The sequence below is a fragment of the Letharia columbiana genome (genome assembly GCF_014066305.1).
Source record: "Letharia columbiana isolate WasteWater2 chromosome Unknown Sc0000020_s0, whole genome shotgun sequence".
Lineage (NCBI taxonomy): Eukaryota > Fungi > Ascomycota > Lecanoromycetes > Lecanorales > Parmeliaceae > Letharia > Letharia columbiana.
Genome location: NW_023501061.1, coordinates 134,722 through 156,583, shown reverse-complemented (window position 1 = coordinate 156,583; position 21,862 = coordinate 134,722). Strand labels below are relative to the sequence as shown.

At 23.9% G+C, this 21,862-nt stretch overlaps 2 protein-coding genes across 2 annotated transcripts; both read left to right on the top strand.

The window, feature by feature from the left end:
• Positions 1–18,839: 18,839 nt before the first annotated feature.
• Positions 18,840–19,106, top strand: HO173_006649 (uncharacterized protein; the record flags this gene model as incomplete). The annotated part of the gene is made up of 1 exon (XM_037308557.1): positions 18,840–19,106. The coding sequence occupies one exon, from the start codon at positions 18,840–18,842 to the stop codon at positions 19,104–19,106; it is 267 nt and encodes an 88-aa protein (XP_037164400.1).
• A 2,287-nt stretch (positions 19,107–21,393) lies between these two features.
• On the top strand, positions 21,394–21,834 carry HO173_006648 (uncharacterized protein; the record flags this gene model as incomplete). Its single annotated transcript, XM_037308556.1, has 1 exon — positions 21,394–21,834. One exon carries the CDS (start codon positions 21,394–21,396, stop codon positions 21,832–21,834), a length of 441 nt encoding a protein of 146 aa, XP_037164399.1.
• Positions 21,835–21,862: the final 28 nt, after the last annotated feature.

Below are 21,862 nucleotides of genomic sequence, written 5' to 3'. Positions count from 1 at the left end.
CGTAAACTAATAATTTTATAGTATTTTTTTTTAATAATAATAATAACTTTAATAGTAAGTATATAGTCGTCTTATAGGCGCGACTACTAACCCTTAACTATTTCTATTATTATCGCTTTATATACGTATTTATTAATAAGTTCTAATATCTAATTTATTATATAGAACTTACTTTTATTAAGGCGACGATTTATATATTTAAGATAAGTCTTTCTTCTACGATAACTATAAAGTCGAAAAGCGCGATATTAATCGCTATATTAAAATTCTTTTATATCTTTAGACGTAGATAAGGAAATTAATATAGCGCTATCGTCGCGCTAAATAATTTTAAAAGTTATTTTATCGACGAGCTAAGTTTAATAAGAAGATTATCTAGTAATATAAGTTATAAAAATATATAATAGCGATAACTTCAATCGTCTCTACTATAATTATAGATTTTTAAAATTAACTTATAGCGATATATAAGCGTATAGAGAAATTGAAAGAAATAAATAAGTTATTAAAGAAGAAGCTTAAGAGCCTTTATCGATATATAGCGGATATCGATAGATATTAATATGAAGATTATACTTTAATTATCTTCTCGTTAGAGAATTAAATTAATAAATTTAATTTAAGATCTAACGCTAAGATAGCGGAGAATATTTAAATAATAATCTTTTTTTAGTAATAGCGCTAGCGTAAGATCTCTAGATAGTTCTTTAATAATTATCTTAGATAAAAATATATCTATATTAATAGTATATATCTTAATATAATAAATTCTCTCTATAGTAGAGTTTAATAGATAGCTAAATAATATAATTATTTTATTAATCTATATCTTAATAATAGTAAGTATAAAGAAGTACGCGCGTAATATAAGTATTATCTAGAAATATATCTAATCTAATTAATAGTTATATCTTATTTTATTATCTTTACTTACTCGCTATTAATCTATATAATTAATTAAACTCTTTAATAATAAGAGACTTATTATTTATTATTTAATATTTTCATTTATTATTTATCTACTTATAGGCTTAAATTAGCTCGCTAATATTAGTAAATTTATTATCTAATAGTTATTAGTTATACTCTTTACTTTAATTAATCTATTTAACTTTATATTAGATATCTTTTTTATATTTAATCTTATTAATAATTTTTTTAATCTTTTAAAGCTTATTATTATTATTAAGATTAGAGATCTATATAAAGACTTTTACTATATTATTATAATCGCGAAGATAATAAAACTTAAATAATAATATATAAAAGATATTATAAATTTTATATATTAAGAGTAGAAGTAGATAATACGTCTACGCCTCTATCTTATTTATAATTTAAAATAGTTTTATAAATTTATAAGATAACTTCTTATTTAGATATTTTTACTTTAGATTCTTAATTACTAATATTATTAAATTATTTATCTTATAGTTTTAAGATTAATACGTTTTATTATAATACTTAAATTAAGTCGTAATAGCGCTGCGAAGACGCTTTACTATCTTATTCCTTAATACTTATAATTTCTTTACTCTATTATTTATAGCGGATATTTTTCCCTCGACGAAGTTATTCTCAATCTTCTAATAGATTTTAAAATAATATTTATATATTAGAAAGAATAATGTTATTTCGATAAAGGAATATTAATTATTTATATAAGCGAATTCTATTATTAATAGTTATTTTATCTAAATATTTTACTTATTATTAGCGAATATATATAAGAAATATTTTAGTATCTAATTTTATTATTTAATTTATCTATTAATTTATAAATAAAAGACGATACTTAGATATCGCTTAATTTTAAAATAAAAGTAAATAACGAATTAGAAGCTATTAATAAATATAGAGTCTCTATTATTAATAATATCGTTTAATATACTATAGCGATATACTATTTCGAAATAAAATATTTTCGCTAGTTAAGCGATATCGATTATAGTAGATATAGAAATATATTTTATTATTTTTATAAATTAATTTATTATAACTAGAATAGTATTATAGATAATACTTTTATATTTACTCGCTAATAAGTCGATAATAAAGTCTATAGAAATTTTCTTTTATAATTTAATAGCGATAGAAAGCGAGCTTAATTCGCTATATAGGCGATATCGCGAAGCTTTAATTTACTAATAAATATTATATATCTTAATATAATCGATAATTTACTTTAGACTTTCGTTTTAATAGTATTTATAAGTAAGTAGCTTATATATTTTTATAGCGCTAAAGTATTCTAATAATAAATTATTATAATATTTATTAATAAGCTCTTTTCTTAAGATCTTATCTTTAGAAATATAAAGGCGATTATTATATCTTAATAATCTCTTAAAGTTTAAGATCTATATTTAACTACGCGCGTAACGCTTAATCGTTAATTTATTAATATTAATTTAAAAAGAGTTTACTTAATTATTATAAGCTTATAGATCTCGAATTAATATTTTTATTAGTCTTTAAAATACGTTATAAATAATCTTTTATATAATCTTAGATTTTCTTCTAGAAATAATTATCTAAACGTTAATAATACGAAATATAGACGCTATAACCGCTATAAACTTCTTACTCCTTTATAATTACTTATTATTAATTTAAAGTATAAGCTTATTCTATAGTATTAATAAAAGTTTAATATTTAATAACGAATTTCTTTTATAATCGAGGCGCCGCGATAGCGGGTTAATAGAATTTAATTTATTTATTTAATAAAAAATCTTAAAGTTATAAATAGCTAACTTTAGCGTTTAATAGACTTATCTAAAGTTTAATTTCTTCTACTTTATAAAGCTCTTAAGATTATTATAATTTATTAGAATCTTAATATAAAACGTATTATCTTCTAGATAGTAACGCTATTACTTTATAGACGCTATAATAATAAATAATTCTTAATTATAGATTTTATAGTTTTACTTTATAGAAATTATTTTTCTAGATTAGAATATTACTAGTTATTAATAGTTATTCTTATTTAATTATAAAAGTATAATTTTTATATCGAAGTTAAAAGCGTTAATTTTAAGATATAGCTTTAAATTTAAATTATAGTAATATAGAAATAGCGTAATTATAAAAGTGCTTTAAAACTATTAAAATATTAGCTTAGCGTTATCTATCTACTTTAGCGATTTAGATTTTTTATTATTTTTATTTTCTTTAAGTAAGTTAGTAAGTAATATTATTATACTAAAATAGCTATAGATAAATTATTAATAGAAATTAATAAAGTTTAAAAAGATTTATATATCTTAATAACTTTTTAATTTTAGCTATTTTTTAATAATAATAATACGTTTCTAGTCTATTATAATATCTTCGATAAATATAATAAACTCTAGAAACTTAACCCGCTCGATATAGAATTAATACTTTTTTAAATTAATATATAGTTGAAACTAGCGTAAACGCTTAAGTACTTACTTAATATATCGCTAATACTTCGCTAAATTAATATTATAAATTAGAATATTATTTAAATATATTATATATATTATATTTATTAGACTTATAAAAGCTCTATTAATATATATTTAAAAAGTTATTAATATATTAACGAGTTTAAAAGATATAATTAAATATTCGAAGTAGCCGTAATAACTACGAAACGCTATTTTTCACTTATTATCTTCTTTAATTTAGATTTAATAATAGATATTCTTAAGATTTAGCTTTATAAAGATCTTAAATTTATATAAGCGATTTAAAGTCTTAATAATTAAAGATAGCGAGTATCGATTTTTAATAGTTATCGCGTTTAGGCCTCGATAATTAATATAAAATTAAAATTCTTTATTCTTTTTAGAAATAAAAAGAATCGATACTTCGATTAAGGAAGTCGAGTAATAAATTTAATTTTTTTAAAGGAAATCCTTCAGATAGCGCCGTAGCTTCGCTAATTTCGTTTAAGATAGATTATATAAGAGGCTATATAGCGATTTCTTATCGCTTTTAATCTTAATAATATAATCTCTCTACTTAAGCGTAGATAAGATTTCTACTTTTTTATTAAAAAAAATATTATTAAACTTTAATAACTTCTAAGAGAGCTTTAGATTATATCTTTTTTTTAATTCGCTACGCGCTATCGCAGCGTATATAATTATAAATATATTTAACTTTTATTCGATAATTTAAGTAAATTTAATTAATTCTTTAATCTATAATTTATTAGCGTTAATTTTAAATTGCTATTACTTTATCGCTAGATTTAATAGTATTTATAATTAATTTAATTTAAATATATTTAATATAATATTAAAGTCTTTTTAATTAATAGCATAGAAGAGTATATTAAACTCTCTACTTTAATCTTAATTATTTATTAATTAATAAATTAATTAATACGCGTTATAGTAATATATACTTTAATTACTTAACGCTTTTAATTATAATAAGATAATATTATAAGATTTTAAGTCTTATTAAACTACGAATTTTTATGAAATTAAATTAATATACGCTCTAGTATCGAGTAGAGTAACGAGTTATCTCTATTTATTCTAAAGCTTTATTTACTTCTTCGTAAAAATAGAAGAAATTATCTCTATTAATCGTTATTCTTATCTCGCTTCTAAGACGATTATAAGATCGAATCTTTTTTTATCGATATTACGCCGATATAGATTATAGATAATTTATTAAGATTTAAATATTTAGATATTTAATAATTCTATTTTTTATAATAAAAATAATTATTCTTTTTATAATTAGAGTTAAAGGATTCGACTTTACGCTTTACGCTATCGTCTTAAATACGCGCTATATAAACACCGTCGTTTAAAATCGATTTAGACTTCGAAATTCGATTCTCTAGAGGCTTATTCTTAGCGAATTCCTTCGAAGACTTCGAATAAAAATCGTTATCGAAGTATATGCGTTTTAAAATCTTTTTCTATATAATAGTCTAGATAAGAATTTCTTCTTATTATTTCGATATATTATTAATATTTAGAATTTTATTTTTAAGCTTTAATTTAAGCTTAGCTAAGAAGAAATTAATTTAATATTTCTTAGAAAATAAAGTTATATAGACCTCTAGCTTTTTTAAATAGATCTTAAAAATAAATATCTTCTAATTAAAGCGTTATTTAATCTTCTTTTACTTTTCGTAAATAAGAAAATAACGATTTATTAAATCCACTATTAAATTAAGTAGAAACTACTTAAAGAATTCGAAAGTTATATCTCTTAGATTATAAATTTAATAGTATTTATATTATTAAGTATTAAGATTATTTTTTAAGAATTATATATAATAAATAATTCTTAATTAATTAATAATAAAATATTTAGAATTTATAAGAAACTTAATTTCGACTTCGCGGAATTAGCGTAGATACTCTCTCTTACTAATACTCTTATAAAAATATATTCTTTTAAAGCGAAGTATTTTTATTTTAATTAGTATATTCGCTAGAGGCGCGATAATAATTAATATAAATAGATCTTCGCTAACTATAGACGGTAAGCTGGCGTTATAAAGCTTATAATTATAAATTTTTAATATAATTAATTTTTATTCTTATTTTAAGTAATAATTTTCGATTTTAGTAATTATAAGACGTTATTCTATAGTAAGATCTTTTATTAATAAGAAATTCTCGAACTTATTATCGGCGTTATAGCGGCTCTCGATATTATCTTTATTTTCTATTATACGATTTAGAGATAAATTCGATATTATAATAATAATAGATCTTTTTCTTTAAAAGATAGAGAGATTAAAATTATAAAGGTATAGTTTATTAGCGATTAGCTAGCGGGTATAGACTATAAAAGATATAGTATTATTATAGAATTTAATAGTATATTTAATAATAGAACTAATCTCTAAAAAATATTAAAACTTCGAGGTATATAAAGTAGATCTATGTTCGTTAAGCCCCTAAGTATATAAGATATATTATTAAAATTAAACTCTGAAAGAGACCCTAACGTAGAATATGTGATGTTAGCGCCTTAATGTAAGTAGCGTTAAGGTTTATAACGTATTAGGCCTAATATAGCTATCGATATCGCTAAGATATTTTAACGATATAAGCTTAAATCTAATATATAAAAATCTTTTTAAATTTCTTAAAAATAATCTATAGTAACTTCGTCTTATTTCGATATTCTTTATAATAAATTCTAGTCTTATATATATTTTAAATATTCTCTTTTAAATTTAAGTCGTATAATTAAATTATATATTTTAATATTTTAATCTAATTAATTTTATATAATTAATTAACTTATTTAACTAATTTAAATTTCTTATTATAACTTCTATTATTATTCTTTATTAATAGATCTTAATTAAATTATATATATAAGTAATATATCTTTTCGATATAGTTAAATAAAAGCTTATTAATATAATATTCTTATTTATTAAATAATTAAATTATTTAATCTCGAGATTATATAATAATAATTCTTTTTAATTTTTAATACGTTATTTATATTTTAAAGTAATTTTATATTTAAAATATTTTATAGATTTATAAGACTTTAAAATTTTTATAATTAGAGAATCATTTCTATTATAATAAATAGTAATCTCTTTATAATATTAGAAGATATTTCTTAAGATATAAACGAAGTATAATTTGAGATTTAATAATTTTTAAAGATTTTTAATATTATAGTAAGTATCTTATTTATATAATATATAGTTTTAAAGAATTATATTATAAGAATAATAAATTTTATTTATAAATATTATATATTATTAAAGATTATTTACTATTTACTCGAGATATCGTATATTATATTCTTAATACTCTTTTAAATTTAACTCGCTAATTATTTTAATTTAAATATATTTATATAATTAAACGTTATTAATTTAAACTTATAATAATTATTAAAGTATTTATTCGCTTATATTAATTTTAAAATATTTTAATTAAATAAAAAATTACTTTTAATATATATAATTCTCTATTAAAGTAATTATTTTTTTAAGAGTTTTAGTTATAATCTTTAAAGTATATTTAAAATAATATTTTTTAGAATATCTAATATTAGAATTTTTTTAAATTTTTTATCGTTATAGTTATATATAGTTTATATTAAACTTAATATTTTTATTATAATAAATATCTTTAATTAATTAATTTAAAGCTTAAGAGTTTATAACTTTAAAGAATTTACTCTTATAACGCGTAATAGCTTTATAATTAATTAGAGAAGAATTAAGCGAAGACGTATAAGATATATTTATTATATAATATAAGTTATTAAAAAGAATATTTAATTATTTTAATATAATAATAGTAGAAAGTCTTTAATAGTCGAGTAAATCTTAATATTTAGACTTCTATTTATATCTAATATAATATTACTTCTCTCATGAGACTACTCTTTATATTTAAAGACTTTATTATATATCTATTATTAGTCTTAGAAAGATCTTACGTAGTAAATCTAAGTAGAAAATTCTATTAAGTCTTATTTTTTTAATAGTTTAACTAATATAAGATATTTATCTCTAGATATATATTAGTATTAATAAATTTCGAAATAGCTTTAACTCGAAGCGAGCTATTTTAAAACTATTTTAAAGAAACTTAATAAGCTATAACTTTAATATATTATTACTTAATAATCGAATTATTACTTTTTATAAAAATTTCTAAATATATTCTAAATATATAAGTAAAGGCCTATAAATTAAATTTATAGAGTTAGATTTTTCTAAGTTAAATCGAATTTTAATCTTAGCTCTAAGTATAAATTAAACTCTAATCGCTTATTATATATTTTTAATCTACTTCTACTATTATAAAATTAATTTAATCTATATAATATATAAATATATATATATAAGTAAAGGCCTATGAATTAAATTCATAAAGTTAAATTTTTCATTTTTCTAAGTTAAATAAAGTTGGTTTTTTCTAAGTTAAATCGAATTTTAGCTCTAGCTCTAAGTTAAATCGAACTTTAATCGCTTACTATACGTTTTTAATCTACTTCTACTATTATAAAATTAATTTAATTTATATAATATAGATATATATATACGAAGAGAGGCGCGTTAAGATTTAATTAGAAAGGTATATCGAGTATAGAGAATTAATCTATAATAATTACCTATAAAAAATAGAGAAAGGCTATATTCTTATAGTAAGAAGTATCGAAATATTAAAAAGAAATAAAGATAATATATTAATTAATAGTATAAATTTCATAATATCTTCTATTATAGTAAAATCTTTCGAATAATAAAATAGTTATAAACATCGAATAGTTTTAATTCGTTTAAATATATATCGTCTAATATTTCTTCTATAAAGATTTAATTAACTATAATTATCGTAATAGATTCTTCTCTTATAATATTATTATAGTAATATATTATATTAATATAATAAGAATAATAAACTAAGTTATAATAGTATTCTTTACTTATTAAGTAATAATTTAATATAAGATCTTAGAGAGCTAAGCCGTATTCTTAATACTAAAAATCTTATTATCGCTTAATTTCTTCGTAATATTCTCCGTAGTATTCTTCGTAGTATTCTCCGCATTTATCTATTATAGTTTCTTCTCTTACTTCTTAATATAGTAGAGATAATAGATTAAATTATAGTAGTATTCTTCGTAAGATCTTAGAGAGTTAAGTCGTATTCTTAGTGCTAAAAGCTTTATTATTACTTAATTTCTTTATAATATTCTTCGTATTCGTTTACTATATTAACTTCTCTTATACTAGTTAAATAAGTTAATATAAGATCGTAGAGAGTAAATCTATTATATTCATCTACAAATCTAAAAAATTAATTTTCGTACGATTTTCGCCGGGTTCGTACGATTAGTACGATTTAGTCTATTTAGTAAACTTTATCTATATCTAAACTCTTTTCGTTAGTTCTATTAATTTAGTAACTTTAAAAAATTTTAGTAACTTTAAAAATTTTACGTAATATACTCTAATATACTTTAAGTATTATTCTATATATATATAATATTAATATATATTATTATTAATATACGTATTATTATACGCTATATTAGAGTATTATCTACGCGATTAATTTTATTAAATTATCTAATTTCGTAGCTAAATTTAAGTTAACGTTAATACTCGTTATCGTAGAATCTTATTATCGTAACGTTAATTATTAGAACTTTTCTTTTTTCGTATATATTACTATTAAACTAGTAGAACTAATAAAAAAGATTAGAATAGTTATTAAATCGGCGGAATTTAAGCGAATTCTAATTAGATTTACTAATTCGACGAATTTTATAATTTCCGCGATATACGCGCGATTAGCAATTTCAAATTTTATAGAAACTTTTTAGATTTATAGATGTTATTACTACTAATAACTATCTTCGTAATATTCTTTATAATATTCTTTATATTCGCTTACTATATTAACTTCTCTTATACTAGCTAAGTAAATTAATATAAGATTATAAAGAGTAAATCTATTATATTACTACTACTAATAACTATCTTTATAATATTCTTTATAGTATTCTTCGTATTCGTCTACTATAATAACTTCTCTTATATTAACTAAGTAAATTAATATAAGATCGTAGAGAGTAAGTCTATTATATTACTACTGCTAATAACTATCTTCGTAATATTCTTTATAGTATTCTCTATATTCGTCTACTATATTAACTTCTCTTATACTAGCTAAATAGATTAATATAAGATCGTAAAGAGTAGATCTATTATATTACTACTACTAATAACTATCTTTATAATATTCTTCGTAGTATTCTTCGTATTTATCTATTATATTAACTTCTCTTATATTAGCTAAATAGATTAATATAAGATCGTAAAGAGTAAGTTTATTATATTACTATTACTAATAACTATCTTCGTAATATTCTTCGCATATATCTACTATAGTAATTTCTTCTCTTATTAAATATCGAGCTAATATAAGATCGTAAAGAGTAGATCTATTATATTACTACTACTAATAACTATCTTCGTAATATTCTCCGTAGTATTCTCCGTATTCGCTTATTATAGATTCTTCTCTTATTTAATTAAGTGCGAGAGTATCGAGAGTAAATATATTTATATTAAAATTAATAGAATTAATAGAATAGTAAAAGAAGAATAATTATATAAATAGGTGAAAGGATTATTATTCGATCCCGGACGCGTTTAATATAATTATTATATTTTTAGAAGCTTCTTCTTAATAATATTTAGAATCTAATACGCGTTAAGAGGCTTTAAAATAGAATAAGAGAGAAAGATACGTCTTAAAAGATAGTATCGTTAAATTAAAAGATATTATCGCTAATTTAAGAGAAGTATATAGAAAAGAATATATTCGTTCGAGCTCTTTTTAAGAGTTTTTTAATATATTTATAAGTAGTAGTAAGTAGCTATTAAGCTCGCTTATGGCCTTAATTATTAATAGTAATAAATTCGTTAAGAAATAGTTTAAAGGCGTTAATAGAAGCTTTAAGAGGCGGGTAATAGAAATATATATATTTAAAATATTAAGTAATCTTTAGACGAGGGGTATCGAAGACGATTATATTTATATTAATAGAATTAATAGAATTAATAGAATAATAAAAGAAGAATAATTATATAAATAGATAAAAGAATTATTATTCGATTTCGAACGCGTCTAATATAACTATTATACTTAAATATCTATTTAATCTATTAATAGTAGATTAAACTTTATTATTTTTATATCGTTAGAAAGCGTATCCGATAATCTTCTATATATAATAAATTCATTTTTTCTACTACCTCTCGTATTATCTTTATTACTACTTTACTTCTACTATATAATCTACTATAAATAACTTATATCTAGTCTAGAGACTATATAGTAACTATTCTATTATAAAATTACTTTATATAGTTCTCTTTACGATATAAGAAGACTTTATATATACTATACTCCCTCTTAATTCTTAGAGAAATACTACTATTATTACTAATCTCTCTATTAAAATCTCTTCTCTTAATATCTATACGATATTAAATATACGTACGACTATTCTTTAAGTTCTATTAGTTATAATTATCTCGTAAATACTCTAATAGTATAATAATAGAAAGTATAAATAGATTTATTATATTAGATTCGAAAGGTTATCGAATACTAAGCTCTATAATTTATTAAATTATAAAGAAATAGTATTCGTAGAAAGCTAATTATTTTAGAGAATAAGACTTCTATATATAGATTTTTATAGATTTTTAATAATTGCGAACGCTAATTTATTTATCTACGATATTTAATTAAAAAGCGTAGATCTAATAAATTTATAATTAGCTATATATATAAATTTAAGATTTTCTAACTTAATTCTATCTTATTCTTTTATATATACTAATATAAAGAAAAACGCGATAAAATCTAATTAGAAAGATATATTAAATATAAAGAATTAATTTATAATAATTATCTATAAAAAATAGAGAAAAATTATATTCTTATAATAAGAAGTATTAAAATATTAAAAAGAAATAGAGATAATATATTAATTAGTAATATAAATTTTATAATATCTTCTATTATAGTAAAATTTTTTAAATAATAAAATAGCTATAGATATCGAACGATTTTAATTTATTTAAATATATATTATTTCGAAGTAATAATTTAATATGAAATCGTAAAGAGTATATAACGTGGAATTTTAGAGAGCTAAGTCGTATTCTTAATAATAGTAATCTTATTATTACTTAATTTCATCGTAGTATTCTCCATAGTATTCTCCGCAGTATTCTCCGCATTTATCTATTATAGTTTCTTCTCTTACTTCTTCTCTTATAAAGTATTAGAGTAAGTAGCTAGCTAAGTAATTAATTAAATAATTAATTAATATAACGTAAGATCTTAGAGAGCTAAGCCGTATTTAGTCTTAGTATTTAAACTCGCTTAGCGAAGTACTCTATAATTAGTTCTATACTCGTTTCTCGCTTCGAGAGCTAATTATATCGCAAGCTTATTACGATATATTCTCTCTTTAGAGTTTAAGTAGAAAACTCTAAAATCGCTATATTAATCGTTATTTTATATAAGATACTTATAATAATTAATCGAAATACGAAATTCGCGACTTTTAACGATTCTTTTACGATTATTATATAATTCTTTAAAGTTAATCGCGAGAGAAATAGATTTATCGAGGTCGTTAATTAAGTATTTAAGTCTTTTATTAAAATCGAATAATTTATTATTATCGTATAAGCTAATTCGAGATCGCGATCTCCGCTAACGCTTATAGCATTTATTTTTAATTAATTAATCTTTATTAGAAAAATCTTAGACGATAGCGTATCGTATTTAGTACTATTAAAAGATTATATAATAAATTAAATTAAGAAATTACCCGAATAGATTTATTATATTACTCTTAATTAGAAAGTTAAATACTCGAGATATATCTTTTATAGAAATATATATTAACTCGAATACGCTTTACTTAGAAGTTAAAGAAATTATAATATATATATTTTAAATAATATTAACGCGATTAGTATATCTAAAACGAGCTTATATAAATATAAAATATATTAAAGATACTTAGATATTTAACTTTCTCTATAGCGGCGACGGCGAGATATCTTCGAACTTTAGATATTAACCTCTCTATATCTTATAGTAATATCCTTCCTCTATATAATAACGAATTCTAAAAACTTTTAATAATTCGGATCGAAAGAAATTCAAAAATTTATATATTTGGTTCCCCGCGCACGGAAGTACTGTAGGGCGGATACTTATATCACTTTAGCGATTTCATAAAATCCCAAAAAACGAGTACCTGTAGCGGGTCGGACTCTTCCTCGCTCTTATCAGGGCAAAATTCTAGGTGTCGCGAAAGCGCGGAGGAGCAGAGTAGTTGCCATGACTCCAATAGTACTTTACCTTACATACTTGACTATCTCGCCACAAAAAAAAAGGCCATGCTTGGCACTCAGCCCTGCGGCTGATACTTAGTGCCCATATATATATAGGGGTGAATATCTCATATCAGCCAAACCACCAAAAAAATGAGGCTTGGCAGGGTTTCCTACTCAGACCCACTGCGTGAGGCCCTGAGACTAAGCCGTGTTCTTGACGATGGTGGCCTTGTTGCCGCTTGGTTTCTCCGCAGTGTTCTCCGCATTTGCCTATTATAGTTCCTCCTCTTGCTTCTCAATATAGTGGGGATGATAGGCCAAGTTATAGTGGTGTTCTCCGCTTGCTGAGTGATGATTTGATATAGAACGGCCAAGTTGCAGTGGTGTTCTCCGCTTGCTGAGTAATGATTTGATGTGGAACCGTGGAGAGTATATGACGTGGGATCTTGGAGAGCTGAACCGTGTTCTTGACGATGGTGGCCTTATTACCGCTTGGTTTCTCCGTAGTATTCTCCGCATTTGTCTATTGTAGTTTCTCCTCTTACTTCTTAATGTAGTAGGGATAATAGACTAAGTTATAGTAATATTCTTCGCTTACTAAGTAATAATTCGATATGGAATTATAGAGAGTATATAACGTGGGATCTTGAAGAGCTAAGTCTATTCTTAATGCTAGAGATTTTATTATCGCTTAGTTTCTTCGTAATATTCTTTATATTCGTCTACTATATTAACTTCTCTTATACTAGCTAAGTAAATTAATATAAGACTATAAAGAGTAGATCTATTATATTATTACTACTAATAATCGTCTTTATAATATTCTTTATAGTATTCTTCGTATTTACTTATTATAGATTCTTCTCTTATTTAATTAAATACGAGGATATCGAGAGTAAATATATTTATATTAATAAAATTAGTAGAATTAATAGAATTAATAAAATTAATAGAATAATAAAAGAAGAATAATTATATAAATAGATAAAAGAATTATTATTTAATTCTAAACGCGTTTAATATAATTATAATATTTAAATATTAGTTTAACTTATCTATCGCTAATTTAAGAGAAGTATATAGAGAAGAACGTATTCGTTTAAACTCTTTTTAAAGATCTTTTAACGCGTTTATAAGTAGTAATAAATAGCTATTAAGTTCGCTTATAATCTCGATATTATAAACTAAGTTATAATGTGAAAAGAAGATATATTCTTACTATCTAGAAATCTGCTTTAGTAGAGAATACTCGAAGACGCTAATATATATTTAATCTAGGCTCTTTAAGCCTCTTAGATCTAGTAGAAACGACTCTATTAGAGATTTTTATAAAAGGCTTTTATAATATTATATTAAATATTAACGAAGAAAAAATAAGTTAATATTCTTATTAAGATAATAGTAGAAATAAACGCTTATTAATATAGTAAATATATAAATTAGACGTATAATAAATAGTAAAAGTCTTTCGCTTTAGACTTTAAGAGTTTTCTTTATTAATTCGAAAAACGATTTAATATAGATTATTATTTAATTAGTAAAGTCTTATATAATCTTTCTCTTTCTCTTTTAAATATAGACTATAGTACTTACGTAGGCTATAATATTTACGTAGACGACTATAATACTTACGTAGTTCTAGTATTCTTATCTATCTTTTATCTAGTAGATAAGATAAGTACTAGCTTATATTCGTAGTTATTTACTAGCTTTATTATATTAAGTAAATCCTCGATTATATACTATATATTATATTTATAATCTTAATTCTTTTAATATAATAAGTACTTAGACTTTTCACGTATAATTTATTTATTTATAATTATTTTAACTTCGAAGTTATCTTCTTCGTTATAAACGAACGATAATTTTATATTAATTCTTCTCTTATATGAATCTAAAGCTTCGGCTATGATAGTAGTGGCTGGCTCTAGCTAGGCGATTAATATTACTAGATAAATTCGTATAACTAATAATAGCTTTAATTAATATATCAAGTAATCGATCTTTACTAGAATCTTAAAGGGATCGATACGTTATTATAAGAGTTTCCTATTTAAAAGACTTAAAATCGAGTATCCGTGGTATAGTCTGAGAAAGACGTTATTCTCTTTCTTAAGATTTAGCGCTAAATACTTCGTATTGTATCTTGCTTTTATAATAATAGATGAAAATACTATAGCATCGTTCGCTTCTTCTCTTTTGATTAGGCGAAGCTTATAAAAGGCTTTCGTAGATACTAAGAAATTCGTAAGTAATATATCTATAGCATTATTAATCTTAAAACCGTAGTATAGTTCGTTAGATGCTAGGTCTATAATGTTACTCGAAGAGTTATTAAAAGTAGCCTAAATGTATAGTAAGATTTTATTCTATTTATCGTTAGAATTCGCAGTAAGATAAAAACGTAATACTATCTCCATCGTTTAATTAGTTCGCTTGGATTAATTATTCGTCTATAAATAATAGGCTATAGACGTTAGAAACTTAACGTGTAGTCTACTAAAGATCTCCTTCCAGAAAGCAGATATAAAACGTAGGTCGCGATCGCTAATAATGTATCTTGATACGCTCTAGTTATACTATAGTAACGTATAAAGTATTACCTCGACCTATTAAGTAGTAGATTAAGTCTCCTTTCTCGATATTAGAAGATTTCTCTTAATAATCTTATACGTAATAATAAGTAGATAGTTATATTCTACTTTAATAAGAGGTAAAGTAATAATAAAGTCTATAGCTATAGTATAAAAAGGAATAGCTAAAGTAGTAATCGAAATAAGAGATTTATATAACTTATATCTCTTAATCTAATTAAGTTAATACTTAGAATAATATGCTATATAAGTTCGTAAGCGCTTAAATAGATGTTTAATAAAAATCGTATAAGATAATCGATCGTAGTATTTATGATAATCTCTATAGTTAAATAGATCGTAAGCTTACTCGAATATCTCTTACTCTATAGAAGATAGAATATCGAGACGCTATTTATTCTCGCCGTTAATATAATAAATAAAGCCTTTTCTTAATATAAATAAAACTTTAAAAATACGCTTTATAGACTTTACTTAGATAGTATAAGTTAATAATATCGTAGCTATTAAAATAGTAGTAATATTCTCTACTAAAGACTTTAGTATTTATAAAAAATCTTTCTTAATAAGAATTCTTAATATATTCTTACTTTAATCGCTATTTAAAATCGTTTAATATTTTAATTAAAGTAGTATAATAGATTACTACTAGTTCGATAAGCGTAATACTTAAGAGCTCTAACTAGCATTTTATACTTTCATATAACGTATCGAGTACTCTCTTAGATTTCGTAAATTATGTGATAGAAGTCTATAATAAACGCGATAATACGTTAAGTACGATATTAGATTTATTTATTTTATAGCGAAGCTTAAGATTAAATATCGAAAGATATTAAAACGTATAAATTAGACGAAAGTTAAGTTTATTAATACTAATAATATTAAGTATAATTTACTTAGAAATAAGAATCGTAGCTAAATAGTTAGTGTAGACTATTATAGGCGGCTTTAAGCTAGATTTAATTATATATCGAATCTTTTTTACGATCTATACTATGTTAGCGACTTCTAACTTTATAGGCTAGTAATTATACTTAGCTGTATTTAAGTATCGACTTAAGAATATAATTAATTAAACGTTTATACGCGCTATCTTATTTAAGCTTTTAGAAATCTAATTCTACTTATAATAATATATTATAGTAGTAAATTCGAAGCTTTTAAAGGCGTTTAGATCTATAAATAAAGGTTTTATAAAGTTATAATATATTAGAAAAGAGAGGTTAGTAAAGACTTACTAAAGCTTATAAAAGACTTTTACTTCTACTTTAATAGAGATATAGAATAATATAATAATAAATTATTTACGTAATAGATCTATAATACTAGCTTCTAAGCTCTTAATAAGAATAATCTTTTATTCTTATAGCGGATTAGTAAGTTACGCGTAATAAAAAATTAAAAAATAAAGCTATCTCGTAAATTTAAGAAAGATTTTAAGATCGCGTAATATTTCTAAAAATCGTAAATTAATAATTATATAAATCTTCTTTTAAGATATAGATATATCTAGATTATTAACTCGTTAGTCTAATAGAGTAATTAATAAATAGTTAATAAATAATTTAGTAGGCGATAGGCTTACTCGCTTACTGCGAAAGAGCTCGAAGATCTAACGAAGATAGCTAAGATACTCTTATAACGTATATAAGAAGATAATAATATTATTTATAAATATTTTAATAAAGATTTTAAATAGATATAATATAGTATTTATTTACCTTTAGATATATAGCGGGAAATTCTTATATTCTATTAAAACGATAGTAGATTCTTTTTATCCTCTATAACTAACTATCGTAAACTTATAGCGATTATTATATACTATAAGAAATTAATAAAATTAATCTACGACGTTTATAATTAATAGATATATATATTCTAATAGTAATATTATAATTTCTAACTATAGCGATAGTAAATAAGAATTTATTTCTATTATCTTATTAAGCTCGCGTATATCTATTATAATACGTTTCTTATAGTCGTTAGAAGTATTCTTTTAAACTATAAAAATAGAATAGTATAGCTATTATTATCGATTTATTCTTAAAATATATTATATTAAACGAAGTAACGATCTATGAAAAGTCTAAAGTAGTAGAATCCTTAATTATATGAAAATACGCTATACTTAATATAAGCTATCTTAACGCTAAGGCTATCTTAATATTAAATTTTTTAATAATTGAAATTATTTATTCTCTATCTATCTATTATAATTATAATTATATTTAATTTATATATTATTATTTAGAAACGTATCTAAAAGGCTTTAGCTATTATTATTCTCGAAATAAAGTTTAAAGTTATTCGATTAACTATTAAATTTAACGTACTCTACGATTAGCTTCTAAATCGCTATAATAAGATTTCTCTTAAAGATAGCTACTCTTACGCGCTTATAGATTATAAAGAATAAACTCTTTATTAATATATATAACGACTCGATAGATTAAGAATATCTTATCGTTATTTAATACTTAAAAGAGCTATAAACTCTATACTTCGCGAATACTCTAATCCTATTAAGTACGTAGGTAATTATTAATTTACGCGATTTTTAAAGTATAATTCTTAGTATAAAATATATAAATAAAAGTCTCTTATAGCTTAACGAAAGAATACGCATAAATTAGAAGTTATTTAGAATTAGTTTCAACGTTTTTAGAGTATTTGTTAAGAGTTTAAAGTATCTATAACTTTAACGAGACTAGATTTCGAATTAAGATAAGCAAGAGTCAATGAGTTATTATAGAAGAAAGAGAACTTTTACTTTATTAAACGGATATGAATAATAGAGAGTATATTACATCAATCGAGTGTGTTAGTAACTTAGGTTATACGCTTCCTTCGATGCTAATTTTAACTGATCTCGCTAAGCGAGAATTAAATACTATTTAATAGACTGTAGTAGCTCGAGCAGCTCGTAAAGTAGAGCTTAATACGATGGTTTAGAAGGGAGGTGTTATCTACTCTCATCAGGCCCGGTCTAAGATTACTACGCGTAAGGAAACTAAGATAAAAAAGACTTTAAGGGCTTTGGAGTGGGTAAATATCAAAGAGTCTCGGGCATATAATGCACTTAGGAATAAGAAGATTAAGTGCTTTAAAGTCGCTATAACGAGGGCTAAATAATTAATTAAGATTAAAGTAGTTAAGAAGACTTAAATAGATAATAATAATTTATAATATATATATATGTGGGTAAGTAGGTAAAAAAGTTGAAAAAATCCGTATTGGGGTGGCCTTAGCGTTGGGGTGGCCCATACTAAGTGTAGCGTGTTCCCATACGATTAGCACGTTTGCTCAATGAGCATCAGGATCTTTTCATCGACCAAGGCCAAACGGTGGATATACCAGAGGAGGAATGGATGCCTATTCCCTTGAAGCCTGATGCAACATTCAAACCTGCTAAGGTGTACCCGGTGGGACAAAAGGATAAGGAAGTCATCGATGCTACGTTTGACAAGCTACACGACCAGGGGAAAATGACGTGGTCTATGCAACCTACGCCGTATAGCTACCCAGTTTTTGTAGTTTCTGATATGGCATTGCGGAAGCCTTCTACAGAAGTCTCTGGCAGAGCCGTTCCTGCTAGGTCTGAGAGGCTTGGAGAGCCTAGGCCAAATATGTATTAGCGTCTCCGAGTATTCTCTACTAAAGCAGATTTCTAGATAGCAAGAATATATCTTCTTTTTACATTATGACTTAATTTATAACACTCGATTATTAGTAGTAATAAATTCGCTAAGAAATAATTTAAAAGCGTTAATAGAGGTTTTAAGAGATAGATAAAAGAAATATATATACTTAAATTAAACGCGTTTAATATAATTATAATATTTAAATATTAATTTAATCTATCTATCGCTAGCTTAGAAGAAGTATATATAGAAGAATATATTTATTCGAGCTCTTTTTAAGAGTTTTTTAACGCGTTTATAAGTAGTAATAGATAGCTATTAAGCTCGCTTACGGCCTCGATTATTAATAATAGCGAATTTATTAAGAGATAATCTAGAGGCGTTAATAAGAGGCTCTAATTAGATAAGGGATACCGAAGACGATTATATTTATATTAGTAAAATTAATAAAATTAATAGAATTAATAGAATTAATAGAATTAATAGAATTAATAAAATAATAAAAGAATAATAAATAGATAAAAGAATTATTATTCGATCTTAAACGCGTTTAATATAATTATTATAACTATTATATTTAAATATCTATTTAATTTACTAATAGTAAATTAAACTTTATAATTTTTATAGCGTTAGAAAGCGTAAAGCGAGCTCTATAATTTAAGAAATTATAAAGTAACTATATATATCGCAAGCTGAGTACTTTAAAGTATAAAACTTCTATATATAAATTTTTAATAAGAGAGCTCGAAAGGATTATCGGGCTAATTTAGTCGATCTAATTAAAGAGCGTAGCGAACTCGAATTTATAATTAACTATATATATAAATTTAAGATTTTTAAGCTTAGTTCTATTTTATTCTATTATATATATTAATATTATTAAAAGATTATATAATAAGTCGAATATAATAATTAAATTATAAGTTTAATTATATTAATATTTAATAAAAATCGAGTATCGAAGTTATTTCTTCTATATATATATCTATTAACTCGAAGATATATTATTTAAAAATTAAAGGAAGTATAAAATATATATTTTAAATAATTTTAACGCGCTTAACGCGTTTAAAATGAATTTAAGCGTATAAGAAGACTATAAGAGACGCTTAGATACGCGATTTTCTCTCTAATAACGATAGCGAGATATCTTTAAATTATATATATTAATCTCTTTATATCTTATATAAATATTCTTTCTTTTAACAAATACGAAGTTTTAAAATATTTAGCGAACTAGTTTTAGAGTAAAGAGAAAAAGTTATATATTTAATTTCTCGCAGTTATAGAGATATCTTAGCTATTTTAATTATTTAAATTATTATAGTTATAAAGAAATCTTAATTATATTATTTATTTAAATTATTATAGTTATAAAGAAATCTTAATTATATTATTTATTTAAGCTATCGTAGTTATAAAGAGATCTTAATTATATTATCTATTTAGATTATTATAATTATAAAGAGATTTTAATTATTTTATCTATTTAAACTATCGTAGCTATAAAGAGATCTTAATTATTTTATCTAATTAAGCTATTATAGCTATAAAGATATCTTAATTATTTTAATTAATCGAGCTATTATAGCTATAAATCTATTAAGATATATAATATTCTTAAATACTAATATCGCTACTATTGTTACGAGCGTACCCTTGACACTCAGCCCTCAGCCCTATGGCTAGCGGGCCTTGGCGGAGGCATCCCCTACCATATCATGCCTCCTTCCCACATACATAGTTCGGTAGCCTTATTATCCTAGTTCTACCTCACCCATACTGGTATCGTACCTATGCTGGTCCTGACATTATAATAAGGCTCCTTCGTACACCCGGCGAAGAGAAACACATACGGGCCAATCAACGCACACTCACGCCCATTCGGATTAGCGGACGAATGGTTAATAAACAAACGCGCTGGCAAGGGCTTTGTCAAGATACTAACTTGAGACCAAGACACCACGACCGGTTGAGGTCAAGACAGGAACTTGAGGCATCGTATCCTTGGGTCAGCCCACCAAACGGGTAATTCGTTTCGGCATGACGGAACGGCCTCTGGACAGCAGGAGGGATAAAGCACCGCTGGACCATTCGTAGGATTAGCGAATCGAAAAGAACTCATCAAAACACCCCACAGTGAGCCTGCTACAAGGCGACGGGAACAGACCCGGCAAAACGACTACGATTCGACCTCTTCACTGAGCATGTCGACAACACACATAGTGAGCCTGCTACAAGGGCATATGCGGCATTTACATAGTGAGCCTGCTACCAAATGGCATTCAACACATTCGATTCTTATCACCTACCACACCTACGAATCGACAAGGATGGAATGGATGTACTTGATGGCAAGAGCATGGGAGACACAGGGCAAATCTACAGTGAAGCTCCCAGGCCAGGCTGCCAAAAGGTGTTGGAGGTGAATGCATGCGTTGGATTTTCTTCAATTCTACCGAAGGATTATGGCAAGAAGACTGGGCAAGAGACTGGAGAAGAACTCGGAGAATCTTGCTGGCACGCAGGCAAGATATGGCTACATCTCCAGGATCTCAGTGGCAGGCATGGCACAGTCAAGACCATCCGATGTCTACCACTACACCTCGGCAAATCGTCTCCGGTTGAGGCCTACACGGACTATGGATGTTTGGAGACACAGGGCAAGCAATGGGCGTGCATCTCCGGTCTACCAGCCATGGGGGCCATGGCTATTTGAGAGGGGGGGTAGTGTTACGAGCGTACCC